Source organism: Phalacrocorax aristotelis, chromosome 25 (genome assembly GCF_949628215.1).
Source record: "Phalacrocorax aristotelis chromosome 25, bGulAri2.1, whole genome shotgun sequence".
Lineage (NCBI taxonomy): Eukaryota > Metazoa > Chordata > Aves > Suliformes > Phalacrocoracidae > Phalacrocorax > Phalacrocorax aristotelis.
In genome coordinates, this window is record NC_134300.1 from 806,544 (window position 1) to 821,699 (window position 15,156).

At 58.8% G+C, this 15,156-nt stretch overlaps 2 protein-coding genes across 5 annotated transcripts; both read left to right on the plus strand.

The window, feature by feature from the left end:
- The first annotated feature begins 95 nt into the window (after nucleotides 1-95).
- On the plus strand, nucleotides 96-8,879 carry CLK2 (CDC like kinase 2). 3 transcript variants are annotated; one of them, XM_075075219.1, is made up of 13 exons: nucleotides 96-231; nucleotides 1,863-2,032; nucleotides 2,207-2,441; nucleotides 4,196-4,292; nucleotides 4,636-4,702; nucleotides 5,103-5,219; nucleotides 5,456-5,622; nucleotides 6,098-6,192; nucleotides 6,568-6,697; nucleotides 7,070-7,152; nucleotides 7,411-7,490; nucleotides 7,708-7,798; nucleotides 8,222-8,879. In XM_075075219.1, the coding sequence occupies exons 2-13, from the start codon at nucleotides 1,863-1,865 to the stop codon at nucleotides 8,402-8,404; spliced, it is 1,515 nt and encodes a 504-aa protein (XP_074931320.1). In that variant the 5' UTR covers nucleotides 96-231; the 3' UTR covers nucleotides 8,405-8,879. The 3 variants fall into 3 exon arrangements, with proteins under 3 accessions (XP_074931320.1, XP_074931321.1, XP_074931322.1); XM_075075220.1 differs by having other exon boundaries at nucleotides 4,199-4,292; XM_075075221.1 differs by lacking the exons at nucleotides 96-231; nucleotides 1,863-2,032; nucleotides 4,196-4,292 and having other exon boundaries at nucleotides 2,286-2,441.
- Nucleotides 8,880-10,928: 2,049 nt separating this feature from the next.
- SCAMP3 (secretory carrier membrane protein 3) lies at nucleotides 10,929-14,610 on the plus strand. Of its 2 annotated transcripts, XM_075075223.1 has the most exons (9): nucleotides 10,929-11,085; nucleotides 11,161-11,235; nucleotides 11,322-11,450; nucleotides 11,547-11,667; nucleotides 11,769-11,897; nucleotides 12,090-12,249; nucleotides 12,682-12,783; nucleotides 12,892-13,009; nucleotides 13,154-14,610. In XM_075075223.1, the coding sequence occupies exons 1-9, from the start codon at nucleotides 11,038-11,040 to the stop codon at nucleotides 13,298-13,300; spliced, it is 1,029 nt and encodes a 342-aa protein (XP_074931324.1). In that variant the 5' UTR covers nucleotides 10,929-11,037; the 3' UTR covers nucleotides 13,301-14,610. The 2 variants fall into 2 exon arrangements, with proteins under 2 accessions (XP_074931324.1, XP_074931323.1); XM_075075222.1 differs by having other exon boundaries at nucleotides 11,322-11,667.
- Nucleotides 14,611-15,156: the final 546 nt, after the last annotated feature.

The window sequence follows — 15,156 nt, forward strand, 5'->3', positions numbered from 1 at the left end:
GACGCACCGCGTGCGCGCGTGCGTCGTGCGTGCGTGCGTGCGTGCGTGCGCGGCGCCGCGGCGAGCTGCGCGCGGCCTGGCGGGGACCCGGATCGGCGGCGCGGCGCGGCGGGGCGCGGCGGCGAGCGGCGGAGCCGGAGCAGCTGGAGCGGGGCCCGGGATTCCCGGGGGCCCACGGCCGCCATCACGGATTTCCTGTGGGACAAGCGCACCGGGCTGGCTGCGAGGACGGTGCGGCGCGGGGCGCGGCGGGGCGGGGCGGGGGTAGGCCGCGGCCTCCGTGGTTGGCGGGTGCGGCTCGGCTCCGTGCGGGGCAGGCGTGGGCCGGCGGCTTCTCGCGGGGCCGTGGCCGCGGCCGCAGCCTGGCGGCCCGGGCCTTCCCCGGGTTGGGGGGCGCGCTGGCGGGGCCGGCCTCGCCGGAAGGCCCGAGGAGGCCGCGGCCGGGCCCGGGGGCACGGGGGCGGGAGGTTTCCCACCCGCCGCCTCGCTCTTTTCCGGTGTGTGGGCCCCGTCCCTCGCTTCGCGGCCGAGCCCCGGTGTTTCCGTTTGTGGCGCTCGGCGCGGCGCTGTGCGCGGCGGAGGCCCCGCCTGGCGGCAGCGGAGCAGGGAAAGCGAGCGCGGCCGCCATCATCGTCCCCAAACCGGTTCCAGACCTGCTGCGGAACGCCGCGGTGCGGGCTTCACCTGCTCGTGCGGACGGTGCCCGGCCTTGGCGGGCCGCCAGCGTCGCCTTCACACGGTGCCTTTAATGAGAGGCTGGAAGCGGCGCCCTGGCGCTGCGCTCGGTGCCCGCTGTGGGCGCAGCGAGACCCGGCTGCGGAGCCGTCGAATTCGGGAGGGGGGGGAACCGTGAGAGGCCCCGCAGGGCCCGGCCTTCTTCGGGTGTAACGAGCCCCGGCCCCCAGGTCACCATATCACCAGGGGCGGTTTTGCTGCCTGTAATGTCAGTGTAGGTGTGGGTGCAGGAGGGCAGCAGGGTGTGTGAGCGTTTCTTTTGGGGGGGGAAAATCGCCAGTGGGAGGTCTGCGGACAAAGGGAGCTTCAGGTTTGCCTGTGGAGTTGAGGCAGATTGAGCTGCTTGGTGCTTCAGAACCAAAATACGTGTGGGGAATGTCTTAGAGTTGTGGAGTGAGGTCTGGCAATAGGAGTTGGGACCCTACAAACTGGCACATCAGGGTTGGACCTCGGTGTGCCATCATAGCGAGGGGTATTCTTTTTGCTCTCAACTCTCATGTCCCCCCAGAGAGGTAGAGGTGAACACACCTTCCCGCTACAAGGATTCAGTAATTCCTCTGCATGTGGAAAGCATGGTTTTTCTCCCTAGCTGCTGTAGGGTGCTCCTTGCTTGCAGTGGGAAGTGTAGACGTTGTTTGCTGGGCAGCAAACCAGAGACATCTCTTCAGGAGCTGCTCGCTTAGGAGTCTTCGGTACTGGTGTGCAAGATCTTTGGGCCAAGCACCAGTGATATCCTGAGCTTCATTTCACTTTTCCTCAGTTCTCCCTGGTGGTGCTTCTCTCCTTCCTAGGGAGCATGTTAGCTTAAAGAGAGAAGGTGGAAGCCCTGAAGGTGCAAATGCTGCTCCTGGAGCTGTGGCCAGTAGAGATGGGCGTGAAGAGGGGAAAGTAACCTGGAAAACAGAAATGCAGCAAACACAGCCTTTATGGGTGGTCACATCCTCTCTCGTACAGGGTTCTGGGATGTCTCAAGTTTGTCCCTTCCCTCTCAAATCCCCCCTGTGCACTCAGACATGCTGCTGATTGCCTTCCCCCTCCTCACCCAAGCAGCTCCTTGGCCACTGACGATCTGGTTTCTCTCCCTGGCAGTTACCTCACAAAGTCATCGCTCTCTGTTGTCCCTGTAGATGCCTCACTCTAGAAGGTACCGCTCATCGGAGCGCAGCAGCCGAGGCAGCTATCATGAGCGCTACAGAAGTCGCAAACACAAGAGACGGCGGACACGGTCACGATCGAGTAGCAGTGAGCGTGACCGTCGGCACCGTCGGGAAGACAGTTACCATGTTCGATCCAGGAGGTGGGTCTGCAGGGTGAGGCAGGACCTCGAACCCTGTGGTGTTTCTTGGCCGGAGGCGGCTGTGGTCAGCCCAGCTTCTGGGTGGCCTGGGCTCTGCTCTCTTGTGTGCTCTGAGCTGTAACTTCCCAGGCGGTGTTTGTAATTGATTCCCCCTGGCTTGCTTCCCCGCTCTAGCTACGATGACCACTCAGCAGACAGGAGGGCCTACGACCGGCGTTACTGTGACAGCTACCGGCGGAACGATTACAGCCGCGAGCGAGGGGAAGCCTACTATGAACCTGAGTACCGTCATTCCTACGAGTACCGACGCTCCCGGGACCGTGAGGGCAGCTACCGGAGCTGCAAAAGCAGCCGGCGTAAGCACAGGCGGAGGCGGCGCCGCAGCCGGTCCTTTAGTCGCTCCTCATCGGTGAGTATCCTGCTGTGCTGGGCCTCCCCTGTAACCTTTCTCTCCCAGGTGGCGAGCTGGGTAAGTAGAAAACTCACTTTCTAACGCTCTCTCGGACTCAACTTGAGAAATGCCTAAAAAGCCTTTGTTGCAGACAGCAGTTCCTGTCCACCATCCTGATGCGCCTTGGCAGTGGCTGCCCTGTGCCAGCTGGGCACAGGCAGCTCAGACCCTCTCTTAGTGTTGCCTGCTCAGAGGTGGGAGGACAAGCGTGCCTCACGAGGCTGGCGTGTCCCCCGGGGTGGTGCTGCAGTCCTCAGCTCCTTTATCCCTGTAGAGCACTGCTTTTGTTCAGTGGTGCTCGTTAAGAGCTGTCCAGGAACCCCAGCCAAGCAGTCTTTTGTGCGAGGTTTATACAGCAAACGTTTAACTGATGCTGGTCCCAGAGAGCTTGGTCTGCCTGTGACAGGCAGCTTGGCCCCTGTGGTCCCTGGTTTGTGCCTGTGTTCTGTGGCAGGAAGCCCCCGTCTCTGAGGGTTAGGTCCTATGTCAGAGCAGGATCCTTCTGGGTGGGCCCAGCTGACGTGGGATGTTGTGCGAGGGGCTTTGCAAAGGAGAGGAGCTTGTGGACCGATCAATTCAGGTGGAGGAAGCAACCATCACAGGCTCTCCCCAGCAGTGTCCCTGGCTTTCTCTTCTTGTCTGTTCTGCTGTTCACTTTCCACTTCTGTTAGACCCCAGACACGTTCTCTGCTCTGTCTGTGGAGCTCTCAGTGTTGTCTGGTCTGTTCGGCTGTATGTCCAGGGATGGGATTGTGGGCTGGATTCGGGTCCCAAGTCTGCTGGCCGGTTGCTCCCAGGTGTGGGGAAACTTAGCTGAAGAACTGAAGGCAGGAATTTTCTCTTCTCTGGCATAAACCTCTTATCTGCCTCATCCCAGGCTGTCCCTACTCCCTGTTGGGCCTCTGCTTCTCTCCTGGAAGTTAGTTCTTCCAGGATCAGCATCTTTGGGGGAGGGTCTAGGAAGAAGTGTCACATCTTCCCCCAGGCAGTCACTCAAAAATTCTCTCTGGTTTTGGATGGATCGTTATACCAAGAGTTGCTTCTGAAATCTCTGAGTTCATCTTTTTCTGAGTGTTGGGGCTGGGGGAAGCTATGTGGGTGGCTGTTGGAATGGGATGGGGAGTGCCTGTGTGGGGCAGCCTGCCCCTTTGCTTGTGCAGGACTTCCCAGCACCTGCCTTCTGCTGCCTTTCCTCAGTGGCTGCCGTGGGGCTTGAAGCGAGCCTCTCCCCGCGGGCACTGAGTGCCCGGCTGCAGAGTTGTGCGTCAGCGTGCTCTCTTGGCCTTACCCAGGACCCAAAGGCCAGTGCTGTTCCTCTCTGAGGACCCTAGGAGCGAGAGCAGCTGGCCCCTTCCACTGCCCCTCCGCTAGCCCTTGTTCTGACCATTTCTGCTCTCACACTGGTTCGGGTGGGGCTGTTGTAGGTTCTTTTTTTTCTTTTTTTTTTCTTTTTTTTCTTTTTTTTGCTACAACGAAAAGCAAACTGTTTTTTTCTTTTCTGAGCTAGTGTGTTGTATCTTGACATGTTCCCTTGCAATATCCCTATCGTTATATATTCCTCTGTGCCGTATGAATTGGCTGGGAATCTCCTCCTGCAACCCCTCCTCAAACAACCATGTGAATTTCCAAACCAACCAATGCGTGACGCTGGCTGCTGCGCTGGTTTGAAAATCTGATTGGTGAATGATGAATTCCCTGTCTGCCTGGGCCAGCAGCGGAGTCGACAGAGCAGCAGAAGGGCCAAGAGTGTGGAGGACGACGACGAGGGGCATCTGATCTATCGCGTCGGCGACTGGCTACAAGAAAGATGTACAGCCAAATCGTAACATAATTTAGCTCTCTAGTTAAGCTCCCATCGCAGTCGCAGATCTGTCTTATCTTTCTGTTTCATTTTATTTTCATTGTTTATTAAAGAGAAACCCTCTCCTTTTCCTTCCCCTTTTGTTAAAGCTACGTTTATATTTTGTATTGTTGCTGAAGTGCCAGGGAACTAGGGCAGTTGCCTTGTGCAGCCGGTGTCAGCCTTCCGCTGCTCCGGTCTCTCAAGCTGTGTGCAGGTTAGGTGTTGCAATGCATTCTCCTCTGCCTTGTGTATGCGCTGCATCCAGGTCGTGCTCACTCTCTCACCTGCTTTCCTTTCTCTCCCTCCCAGATGAGATTATTAGCACCTTAGGGGAGGGCACATTCGGCAGAGTGGTGCAGTGCGTCGATCACCGGAGGTATGTCTGCTCCTAGGACAGGGAGGGATGTGGTGGTGAGGGAAAAAGAGAGACCGCAGCTGGCAATGGAGTCTTTTGTGCTTAATGTGGGAGCCTGGGGGTGAAAATGAGTCTCGTGGTTTCCAGTATTCCCCTGCGGGTCTGGTCACTTGTCCTCTTGGGTCACCCATGTGTCGGAGAGGGGTCAGGGAAAGCCTCAGGGCTGTTTGTAAGGAGGGAAAAGGCACTGCTTTGGCAGACACTCCTTAATAACGGCTGCCTTCTGGCTTGAGCAAGGATGGTGGAAGGCTGTTCTGCACAACTCACAGGATAAGGCCAGATCGGAAAGCTTTTTTTGCAGGCACAGGCTCTCTGACCCAGCTCAGGGGTGGTCTTGCACTTTCTTCCTGTTTCTCCCCAGGGGTGGTGCACGTGTTGCTCTCAAAATCATAAAAAACGTAGAGAAATACAAAGAGGCTGCTCGACTGGAAATTAATGTGCTGGAGAAAATCAATGAGAAGGACCCTGAGAACACAAAGTGAGTGTGCTCTTGGTGTTAAAATGGAAGAGCAAGCATTACCTTAGCACAGCTGCAGGGATGGGATGAGGGGGGTACTTGATGTTGTGTGACTGATTTCCTCTGTAGCTAGTTTTTGGAGGTATATTGGCTTGCTAGGGGGTACAGACTGAGGAAGGAAGAGAGTAGCCTGGCGCAGGGATAATGTAGCTGAGTGTTGCGTGCAGATCTGTCCTGAATCAGAATTTTTCTCTCAGTCTTTGTGTCAGGATGTTTGACTGGTTTGACTACCATGGCCACATGTGCATCTCCTTTGAACTGCTGGGGCTCAGCACCTTTGATTTCCTGAAGGACAACAACTATCTGCCTTATCCCATCCACCAAGTACGGCACATGGCCTACCAGGTGTGCCAGGCTGTGAAATGTAAGTGTTCGCTGCTCTTCCCTCCACTGGTCTTTGACTGACCTGGAGAGCCACGAAGCTCCCAATGTCCATGCCAGTTCTGCAACTGGTGGCCCAAAGCAGTGAGTTTTTGCTGTGGTGCCACCGTGCCAGTTCTGAGACTGAGCCTTCCCGCCCCTCCAGTGGTGAATGTGTGCTTGGAATGAATCCTTTTTCTCTTCCTAACTGTAATGTTTTCTGATATGTGTGGCTGGCAGTATCTCAGGGCACGTCAGCATCCACCTCCACACACATGCTCTGGTGATCAATACGATAAATCTTTATGCTTCTGCCAAAGCATCTTGGCCTGGACTAGCCTGACTTTTCACACCCAGTTCTAAACGTGGGCTAAACTGGTGCCAGTATGAGCAAACTGAATTAATGATGTTTGCTATTTGGATGGGTGCAGCCTTGCTTTGCTTCTGTTCCGTCACCCCAACTCTGTTTGCTTCCTCAGTTCTGCATGACAATAAACTCACTCACACTGACCTCAAGCCAGAGAACATCCTCTTTGTGAACTCTGACTACGAACTCTCCTATAACCTGGAAAAGGTAACAGCGCTGCCCTGTGTTAGAGCTCTTCTCTTGTGTTCTTGGTATCCCTGACCTTATCAGCAGGTGGGAGGAGTCAGAACATGGCCCCGGGAGACACAGGGTTGACCAACAACGTTCATGCACTTGTTCAGGGCCTATATCCTGCATGAGCGGCCTGTGTGGTCTTTAAGTAACCCGTCAGGACCACAGGCTTACCTGCATGGTGGTGAGAGTTTGTTCAGGGGCTGTGCTGCAGGGCTGTGCCCGCACTAATGTACCCTCCGAAGCCTTCCCTTCCATGGCACCCTGTGGTGAAGCCTCGGTGGTGTGAGGAAGGGGCTGAGCCTGCATCTCGAAACTTCTGAGTAACTGATACCATTCTCCCTTGCGCAGAAGCGGGATGAGCGGAGTGTGAAGAGCACAGCTATCAGAGTGGTCGACTTTGGCAGCGCCACATTTGATCATGAGCATCACAGCACAATTGTTTCTACCAGGCATTACCGGGCCCCAGAAGTCATACTGGGTGGGTACCGCTTGGTCTTTCTGCAGAGGTGGGCGTTCGCCTTGAGGGCGCTGGGTGCTCTCTGCTGGATTAAGGAGCATTTTGTCTCCACACCATTCAGTAGCTGTTCTGGGTTTACCCTGGGAGATGAAGGGTGCTTTATTTAATGTGCTGTACTATCTATTTTCTGGGAGGGTCAACAACTTGTAAGCTGGTGTTTTGGCATTGCTAGCAAGTGGGCAGTATATTGTCATGAGCATATCAGGAGCCTGGCTGGAATGGGAATTGTTTTTCCATTTGTTTGTTTTTGTTTGTTTTTAAAAGGGTGAGGGAGAGGGATTTGGAATCTTAGGCCATAACCAGATCTTTTATTTAAAAAACGTTGTTTTTTAGAGCTTGGCTGGAGCCAGCCGTGTGATGTGTGGAGCATTGGCTGCATCATCTTTGAGTATTATGTGGGTTTCACCCTGTTTCAGGTGAGAACTGTATGCTGTGTGGCTACCTCACAACTGTGGGGTAGTGGAGGTGAAAAATGTAGATGAAAGAGGATGCTGGCTGTTTCCCAGTACAGCCAGGAGCCTCTGGGACTGATCGGGTTCCCTCCACCACTGCAGTCTTGTAGAGACGACCGAGGTGTTGCCCAGCAAGGGTTTCTGAACTGGGGAACACCCAAGGCTGGAGGTAGAACAACTGGAATCTGTTCCATGCCTTCCCTTTACGTTTCTCTCTCTCAGACACATGACAACCGGGAGCACCTGGCCATGATGGAGAGGATCTTGGGGCCAATTCCTTCTCGGATGATCCGGAAGACGAGGTGAGCAAGGCCAGCTGGGCACCACAGGCTTGCCACCTCCCTCCTGCTTCTTATAGTGGTGCTCTGTGAAGGATCGAGCTTTGATTGAGCCTGCGGAGCCAGTTGTCTGTGCTGCTGCAGTGTCCTGAGTAGCATGTGCTGCCAGGGCTGGCACGCTGCTGTTGCTGCAACATGTTTTTTCTTGGCTGTAACCTATTCCCACCTCTTACTCTGACAGGAAACAGAAATATTTCTACCATGGCCGTCTGGACTGGGATGAGAACACCTCCGCTGGCCGCTATGTTAGGGAAAACTGCAAGCCGCTGCGGGTAAGGCAGGGCGGGCAGGAGCATCCAGTTGCTTTATCCTTGTCTCATTGCAGAGTCTTTAGTGCCTGCCCCAGTTGTGAAGATTCTTCCTGTGGGCAAGGTTGGGCCACCGAAAGGGTCAGACCAGTGTCTTCCCGAAGGAGCCTTGGCTGACAGACTAGGAAGACTGCATCAACCTGAGCTTAATCTGAAGTGGAGGAGGAGGAGGGCACGGAGACCTCAGGAAGTGCCTGGGAAAGGTGGCGGGGGGGTGATAACTCAGCAGTTCTGTGCTCGGTAAAGCAGCCCAGAGTTCAGGTCTAGGATGAGTGACAGTCTGAACAAACCAGCCTTCCCCCAGCTTAGCCGTTCAGCCCACGGAGTGTACTGTGATGGGACAGGGTGCGGTGTCCTTGACTCTAACCTCCCCCCTCGTCTCCCCAGCGGTACCTGACCTCCGAGGCTGAGGACCATCACCGCCTTTTCGACCTCATTGAGAGTATGCTGGAGTATGAGCCGTCCAAGCGCATCACCCTGGCCGAAGCCCTCAAGCACCCCTTCTTTGACATGTTGGAGATGGAGCCGAGCACAAAAATGTGGGACTCTAGCAGGGACATCAGCCGGTGATGCCACAGGTGCCAGCCTGCCCTCAGATTCTAGCCCCCGTGGAGGCCTGTGTGATTTCTATTCAGACACTTGGTGCTTTTTTTTATACATGAGAACTGCCTGGACATGTTTGTAAAGCTGTTAATATGTGAGATACTGTAAATAGCCCATATTCTATATTGGCCTCTGAGCACCACAGGCCCAACCTCCTGCTGTTGCTGCTGCCATTATCATGAGGTGAGGGGGCCTGTATGTCCATATTGTAAATACCTCTGTTCACGTGTTGCTTTGTCTCCTGTTCTCCCCTACCCTCCTCGGTGTAAATACTCCAGGACTCGCAGCTCTCTGTAGCTTATCTGTTTCCTTGTAAGTTATGGAACTGGTGGGACTGCATGGGAATTATTTTTTTGGATCAATGTCATAGCCCATCCCCACACCAGAGTTTTATAAAAATTTTGTACAGTCTTTGTGGAAAAATAAATATGAAGTGAATAAACCACCTGGTCTGGGTTTGGACCAGCAGCAGCTTCTCCTGGGGCTCTTCTGCTGGTCAGTTGTGCTCCTGATGCGCAGTGGCTGTATGCTGCACCCTGCAGAAGGAAGGAAAGCGCATCCTCTTCTTGGGGGGGGATGAAAGGAGCTTCCTGGTCTGGGAAGCTTCAGTAATGAAGCTACCTCTATCCACCTGCACCACTCCTTCCAAGCTTGGCTGCTGGCCTAGTGCCTGAGCTTGCACTGGGTACGAGCTGCTTTTGGTCCTCTGAGGGCTGGAGCTGGCTCTGAGCCGGTTGTGGCGGGGGAAGGGGGTGGCAGCAAAACACAAGCTGGCCCCTTCATCATGCCCTGTGACCAGTGTTGGGGTGGGATACAGGTAAAGGAGGGCAGTAGGTACTTCAAGATAAGTGTTCTTAGTAGAGAAACCTCTTGCTCCCTAGCCAGGGTGGAGTGCTGGCTACTAGTGCTGGCTGTTGGAAAGCAGGTGTCAGGTGCCCACAGTCAGCTGTCTTGAGTACCCTGGTGTCTGTCTCTGTTTTTGTCTCACCAGCTCTGCACCGACACTGGGACCTCGGCTTGGACTTTTCCATGGGCACTGCTGGGGATGTTTCAGACCTGATGGCAGCTCTGTGTAGATGCTTTGCTAGCGAGTCTGGGAGAGTCTTGCTGTAGAGAGGGGGGAGAAACAGAGCAGGCATGCTCATGGTCTGTTCTGCAGGAGCTTATTGCTTTGCTGTGGCACTGTCCATCTGCGGCAGACTGTCATCGTGCAGAGGGACAAAGGAAAAGTCTGGCTTCACCTGGAGTTAGTGTGAGGGAGTCTTAGGAGGGGTGAAATTGCATCATCTTCACAAGCTTGTTATCCTAACTTAGAGACTGGGCTGGAAGCATTCACCTGCTTCCTGCAGTATTGCTCAGCTAGGCAGCAGCCAGCCTGGTGGTGTGTGCCGGGGAATGACAGCAGGGGAGGACCATGCCCTGCTGCATGTTCAGCCATCCCCTGGGTGAGTGTGAGAACTAGATTGACCATATAATACCTGTGATCTGTCTCAGACTTAAAAAAATGACCCACATTGGTGTCCAAAACCTGAATCCACAGCTTTTACCTTCCCAGTGGAGAGCACCTGAGGCTCCAGCTGCCTGGGCTGAAGTGGGAGCTCGCAAATCTGTGTATCTTCGTAAGTCTGTGTTCAGAGGCTGAAGAATATTTTTAGCGGAGGTACAGTTGTTGCTAAACACTGAAGGCTGGGATGGGAACTAGGGACAGGTATGGATAGATGTCCTGTGCTGTCCTCAGGGTGGTGAGGAGTCCCTGTTTGGGAGGGGTATTAGTAGGCTGTCCACATGCAGCTGGTAGTTGACAGCGTCAAGGATCCCTACAAGTAACTGGTCTAGGAGGCACAAAAGTTAAATTCCCCAAGCCACTTGTGCCACAAATTCTTCCCTGTTTTATTTCCATGGAGTCTGTGGTATGGATGGTTCAGGTGGGCTCAGCGAAACAGCTGCTCTGCTGCACCCCTGTCGATGACCTCCCCGAGGGTGAAGCCTGCGGGGTGGTCCGTGCGGGCGGAGGCGAACAGCCCCGCGGCCGCCCCGGTGAGAGGCACGGTCCCAGCGAGGGTTTTGGGCGTGAGGCCTCGGGGGGACGTGCGGGAGGGGCGGGCTGCCGTAGTAGGCCTCGCTGAACTGAGCCACAGGCGCGTGGAGGAGCCGGCCCTGGGCGGGGCACCCGGAACCCGGCGGGGCATGGCAGGCGAGCCGGGGGGACGTGGAGGCCCGGCCCTGGGCTGAGACACCGGGAACCAGGAGGTACGCGGCGGGCCCGGTCGGCGGCGAGGCCCGGGCCCGGCCCGGCGTTGCCATGGGGACGCTGTTGCCATGGGGACGCGCTCCCGGCGGGCCCTGCGCTGGGGGGGGGAAATGATGGGCCGGCACGTGACTCTCGGACATGTGGCCACATCACATGGTCGCCTCCGCCCGGCCCGGCCCGGCCCCGCGCGTGCGCAGAGGCCCCCTGCAGTGGGGCACCCCAGAGCCGCAGGCGGCGCCGGTGACGTCATGGGGCGGCGGCCAATCGGCGGCGGCGGGGAGGGGCGCAGCGGCTGAGCGGCTGAGGCGGCGGTCCCGGTCCCGGTCCCGGTCCCGGTCCCGGTCCGGCCATGGCCCAGTACGGCAGCCCCGCGGTGCTCCCGGACAACCCCTTCCAGGTACGTCCCGGCTAGGGAGGGGCGGCGGCAGCGGCAGGTTCGGCCCCCGCCTCACAGCGGCCGTGTCTCTTGCAGGACCCCGCGATGGTGCAGCCCCGGCCCGGCCCCGAGCGGGCGCTGGATGCCTACAACCCCTTTGAGAGCGACGCGGTAAGGCGGCGGGCGGGCCGCTTCACGGCGGCCGGGGCCTCCCTCGCGGCCAGCGGCGTCTCACCGCCTTTCTCTTCTTCCCCCAGCCGCCGCCGCCGTATCAGGCCCCGTCGGCAGCTCCGCCGCCCGGCATGTTCCCGCCGCAGGCGGCCGCGCAGCCCCCGCGCAAAGCCAGCCCCACGGAGCCCCGGAACTACGGTTCCTACGGCACGCAGGTACGGGGCGGGGGGGGGAGGCAGCCGCTCGGCCGCCGCGGGGCGGGCTGGGCCGGGGGAGAAGGCGGGAGCCCCAGGGACTTGTTCCCCCCGCAGGCCTCGGCGGCAGCCGCCACGGCTGAGCTGCTGAAGCGGCAGGAGGAGCTGAACCGGAAAGCGGAGGAGCTGGACCGGCGGGAGAGGGAGCTGCAGAACGCGGCCCTCGGCGGCACCGCAAGTGAGTGGCCCTGCAGGGCAGGGGAGGGACGGCGGCCGGCTTCCCTGCGGCCCCCCCCGTGCGGGCACTGCTGCCCTCTCCTCACCTCCTTCCCTCTGCAGCGAGGCTGAACAACTGGCCCCCGTTGCCATCCTTCTGCCCAGTGAAGCCTTGCTTCTACCAAGACATCCCCGTGGAGATCCCTGCTGACTTCCAGAAGACTGTTTCTACCATGTATTACCTCTGGATGGGTGAGTTTGGGAGGGAAATCTAAGGGGAGATCCTGGGAGGAGATAGAGGATCAAGTGTCCTGTGTGTGAGTGAATGCTGCTGCTCTGGAGAAGCTGCGGTTAACATGTGGTGCCAGGTCTCGGGGGCTGAGCCCTTGGTGTGGGGAGGGGGGACCCTCACTCGGGTTGCCTGACCGATGTCCTCTCTCTCAGCCAGCACCATTGCTCTCTTCCTGAACTTTTTGTCCTCGCTGGCCTGGTTCTGTGTGGAGCCCTCGTCTGGTTCTGGGTTTGGCCTCTCCATTCTCTGGGCTCTCCTCTACACGCCCTGCTCCTTCGTCTGCTGGTACAGACCGATGTACAAAGCTTTCAGGTGTGTATCTGCTTGAGCTCCTAGGCTAGCGAAGCAGTGGGGTGGGATGGCTGCAAGGCTGGAGCTTGAAGCTGGGGAGACTGGGCTGCTTGGTAAAACAGGCCCTCGCCCCGAGTGCAGCACCGATGGTGTCCCAGCTCCTTTTGTGGCCTTTGGGTCTGTGGGATGTGGTGATTCTGCACTGAGCTGTTGGCTGAGGAGCAAACTTTGCTTCGGATGGGGCTCTTCTAAGGAGGTGACAAGAACATGTTTTCCCATGGACCTTGCTGTTGGAGATCCCTGCACTGCCTTATGCCTCTTCCTTGGATTTCTCCTTGCCTTAAGTTTAGTGGCTGCACCTCTGGGGCCTGCGTGTTTGTCTATGTCCCCTGCTTTGAGGAAGATTTGAGAGTTGTTTTCTGTGGCCTAACTTCACCTGTCTCTCTCTCCCAGGAGTGACAGTTCGTTCAACTTCTTTGTATTCTTCTTCGTCTTCTTTGCCCAGAATGTGATGTACGTGCTGCAGGCAATTGGCATACCAAACTGGGGATTCAGGTGAGCGTTGTGCTGACACTGGGGAGCCCTGGCCAGCCCAGTACCCCGGAATGGGAGGAGGTGGGTGGGGAAGAGGGAATGTGTGGGCAACTGCCTTTTGTTTTGCAGTGGCTGGATATTAAGCCTGATAGCACTGCGGGAGAACACAGCCGTGGCCGTGATGATGATCCTGGTGTCCTTGTTCTTCACAGCAGTGGCTGTGTTGGGCATCATTATGCTGAAAAAGGTAAGTTTGGATCAAACCTCAGGGGCAGAGCAGCCCTTTGGGAGGGTGAGGGTGGGTTATGGCAGGCATGGGGGCACAGCTGTGTTCATTGGGGGCCTGGAATGGGGCCGGCATGCTGACCCTGAGCTTGCCCCTCCCTTCCAGATCCACTCTCTGTACCGCCGGACAGGCGCCAGCTTCCAGAAAGCACAGGAGGAGTTTGCTGCGGGGGTCTTCTCCAACCAGGCAGTGCGCACTGCAGCAGCCAATGCTGCTGCGGGTGCTGCCACCAATGCCTTCCGGGCACCCTAGCGGGGCGGGGGCCCTGGCTTCTCATTGCACGTGGGCCCTTTCTAAGGAAGAGGAAGTCCAAGTTGCATTTTCATTGGATCCCTATGTGTCTGCATCAGCTGTCAGAGGCTGCCTCATCCCAGCTTGGAAGTGCTGGTGCTTGAATTGTCTGCTGCTGCAACCCCTTTCCTCACGGATGGAGGCTGTTCTGGTTTGTGCTGGTGCCCTTCCCTCAGTGGGCTGGGGAAGGAGAGGGTTGGGACATGCTGTGGCCAAGCCCTGCGCCTGTCATTGCCCTCCCTTCCAGCACCAGGAGCCTCCTCCAGATGTGTGACAGGGACTGAAGCGGCTGTTCACCTTCCCTGTGTTGGCCAGGGCTCTCCTGTTTCCCCACCTGGTGATGCCACTTGTATGCCCTGGGGCATGAAGGGTTCGCCTGTGTGCCCGGCCCCAGGGCAGGCAGAGGCTGGCTCTTCCCTGGAGGCTTTTGCCTGCCTTCCCTTTGATGTGGGACCTGATTCTTTGCCAAGAAAGTTGTCACCGTCTTCCCCCCCAGGGGCTTGTTCTGGTAGGCTGGGGCTGGCTCTGGCCCCAGGGTGCTGAGCTTGGAGGCAGCCCCCCCCTCTGGTCCCTCTCCCCATCCTCTTCCTCTCTCCTTTGCTGGGCTGAGCCTGCTCCAGGCACGGGGATAGAGCAGGGCTGGGACAGGCAGCAGGGGTGCATGTGGTGCTGGTGGGGCTCCCTGCCTTCAGTCTGAGTGCCCGGCCACAGCCACCTGGAGCTGGCACATGGGGACCCTAAAGCTGGCCTGGGCACTTGGGAGGGTTCTTGGTACCCCCTAACACTCCTTGGCTCCAGCAAGGTGGGGGCAACAGCCTTTCCCTTCCTCTTCTCTGACTGCCCTGGGGCCATGGACCCCTTCCCTCCCTGGCACTTGACCCAGAACCTGCCCCTTCCTCAGGGGCCTTTGCCGTTCTCCCTTCTTGGGGGGCTGTGCCAGTCCCTGTGTGTGTGCCCTGTGTCCCTGCTAGCCCCTGGTATCCTCGCTCCCCTGTGCCAGCGCCCTCCAGGACCCCTGGGACGGACCTCATGAGTTCTGCTTTGCCCCATCTCCTCCCCGATGCTCCTGGGTTTGGCCCTGCGGCTCCGGGGCTGGCGGGGAGGCTCGTGCCTTCATCCCCTCGCAGCCGCGGCTCAGCCCCGGTCCGCCGCGGGGGCTGGCGCCGGTGGGGGCGGCGGCGGCCCCTGCTCCGGCCCCTCGGCTGTTGCTGTGCCCGAGGTCAAGCTGCCTCCGGCTTTTATTTAAGGAATAAATGAAGTTTTGCTCCGTGTCTCCGTGCGCTGCAGAGGGGAGCGGGAGGGAGCGCCGAGGCGGGGGAGGGCACCGGAGCCTCCCGGCGGGGCGGAACGCACTACGGCTCCGGCGTGCCGCGGGGCGGGCCGCGGCGGCGGCGGGAGCGCGCCCGGAGCTACCCTACGCCGAGGGCGCGCCCGCTCCGCCGCCCGCCTCCTGCTGCAGCCGCGGGGCGCGGCCACCGGGCTGCGGCCCCCGCCGCACCGGCCCCGGCGGGGCGGGGATCCCGGAGGCAGCCGCCCGGGGCTCGGCGGGGGGGGCGATGCTCGGCCGCGCTCCGCGCAGCATCCCGCCGCCCGGGCGTCCCCGCCAGCAGCTCCGCGCGGCGCCGGGGGCTGGGGGCCGCGGGGCGGCGAGCCCGCCGGTAGCGGCCGGGGCCGGGGGCGCTCCCGGCAGCGGGATCCCCCCCTCTCCGCCCCCGCGGGCGCCCCGGCCCCTGCGCCCGCTGCCCGCGGACGATGCTCCTGGGCGGCGGCCGGACCTTCGCCCGCTGCCCGGCCCGCGGCTCCCGACTGCCGGCGCT

Coding starts and splice junctions, on each gene's coding strand:
- CLK2 (XM_075075219.1), top strand. CDS start 1,863: ATGCCTCACTCTAGAAGGTACCGCTCATCGGAGCGCAGCAGCCGAGGC. Junction 2,442..4,195: donor CCTTTAGTCGCTCCTCATCG/GTGAGTATCCTG, acceptor TGCCTGGGCCAG/CAGCGGAGTCGACAGAGCAG. Junction 6,193..6,567: donor TCTCCTATAACCTGGAAAAG/GTAACAGCGCTG, acceptor TCCCTTGCGCAG/AAGCGGGATGAGCGGAGTGT.
- SCAMP3 (XM_075075222.1), top strand. CDS start 11,038: ATGGCCCAGTACGGCAGCCCCGCGGTGCTCCCGGACAACCCCTTCCAG. Junction 11,236..11,321: donor ACCCCTTTGAGAGCGACGCG/GTAAGGCGGCGG, acceptor TTCTTCCCCCAG/CCGCCGCCGCCGTATCAGGC. Junction 12,250..12,681: donor CCGATGTACAAAGCTTTCAG/GTGTGTATCTGC, acceptor TCTCTCTCCCAG/GAGTGACAGTTCGTTCAACT.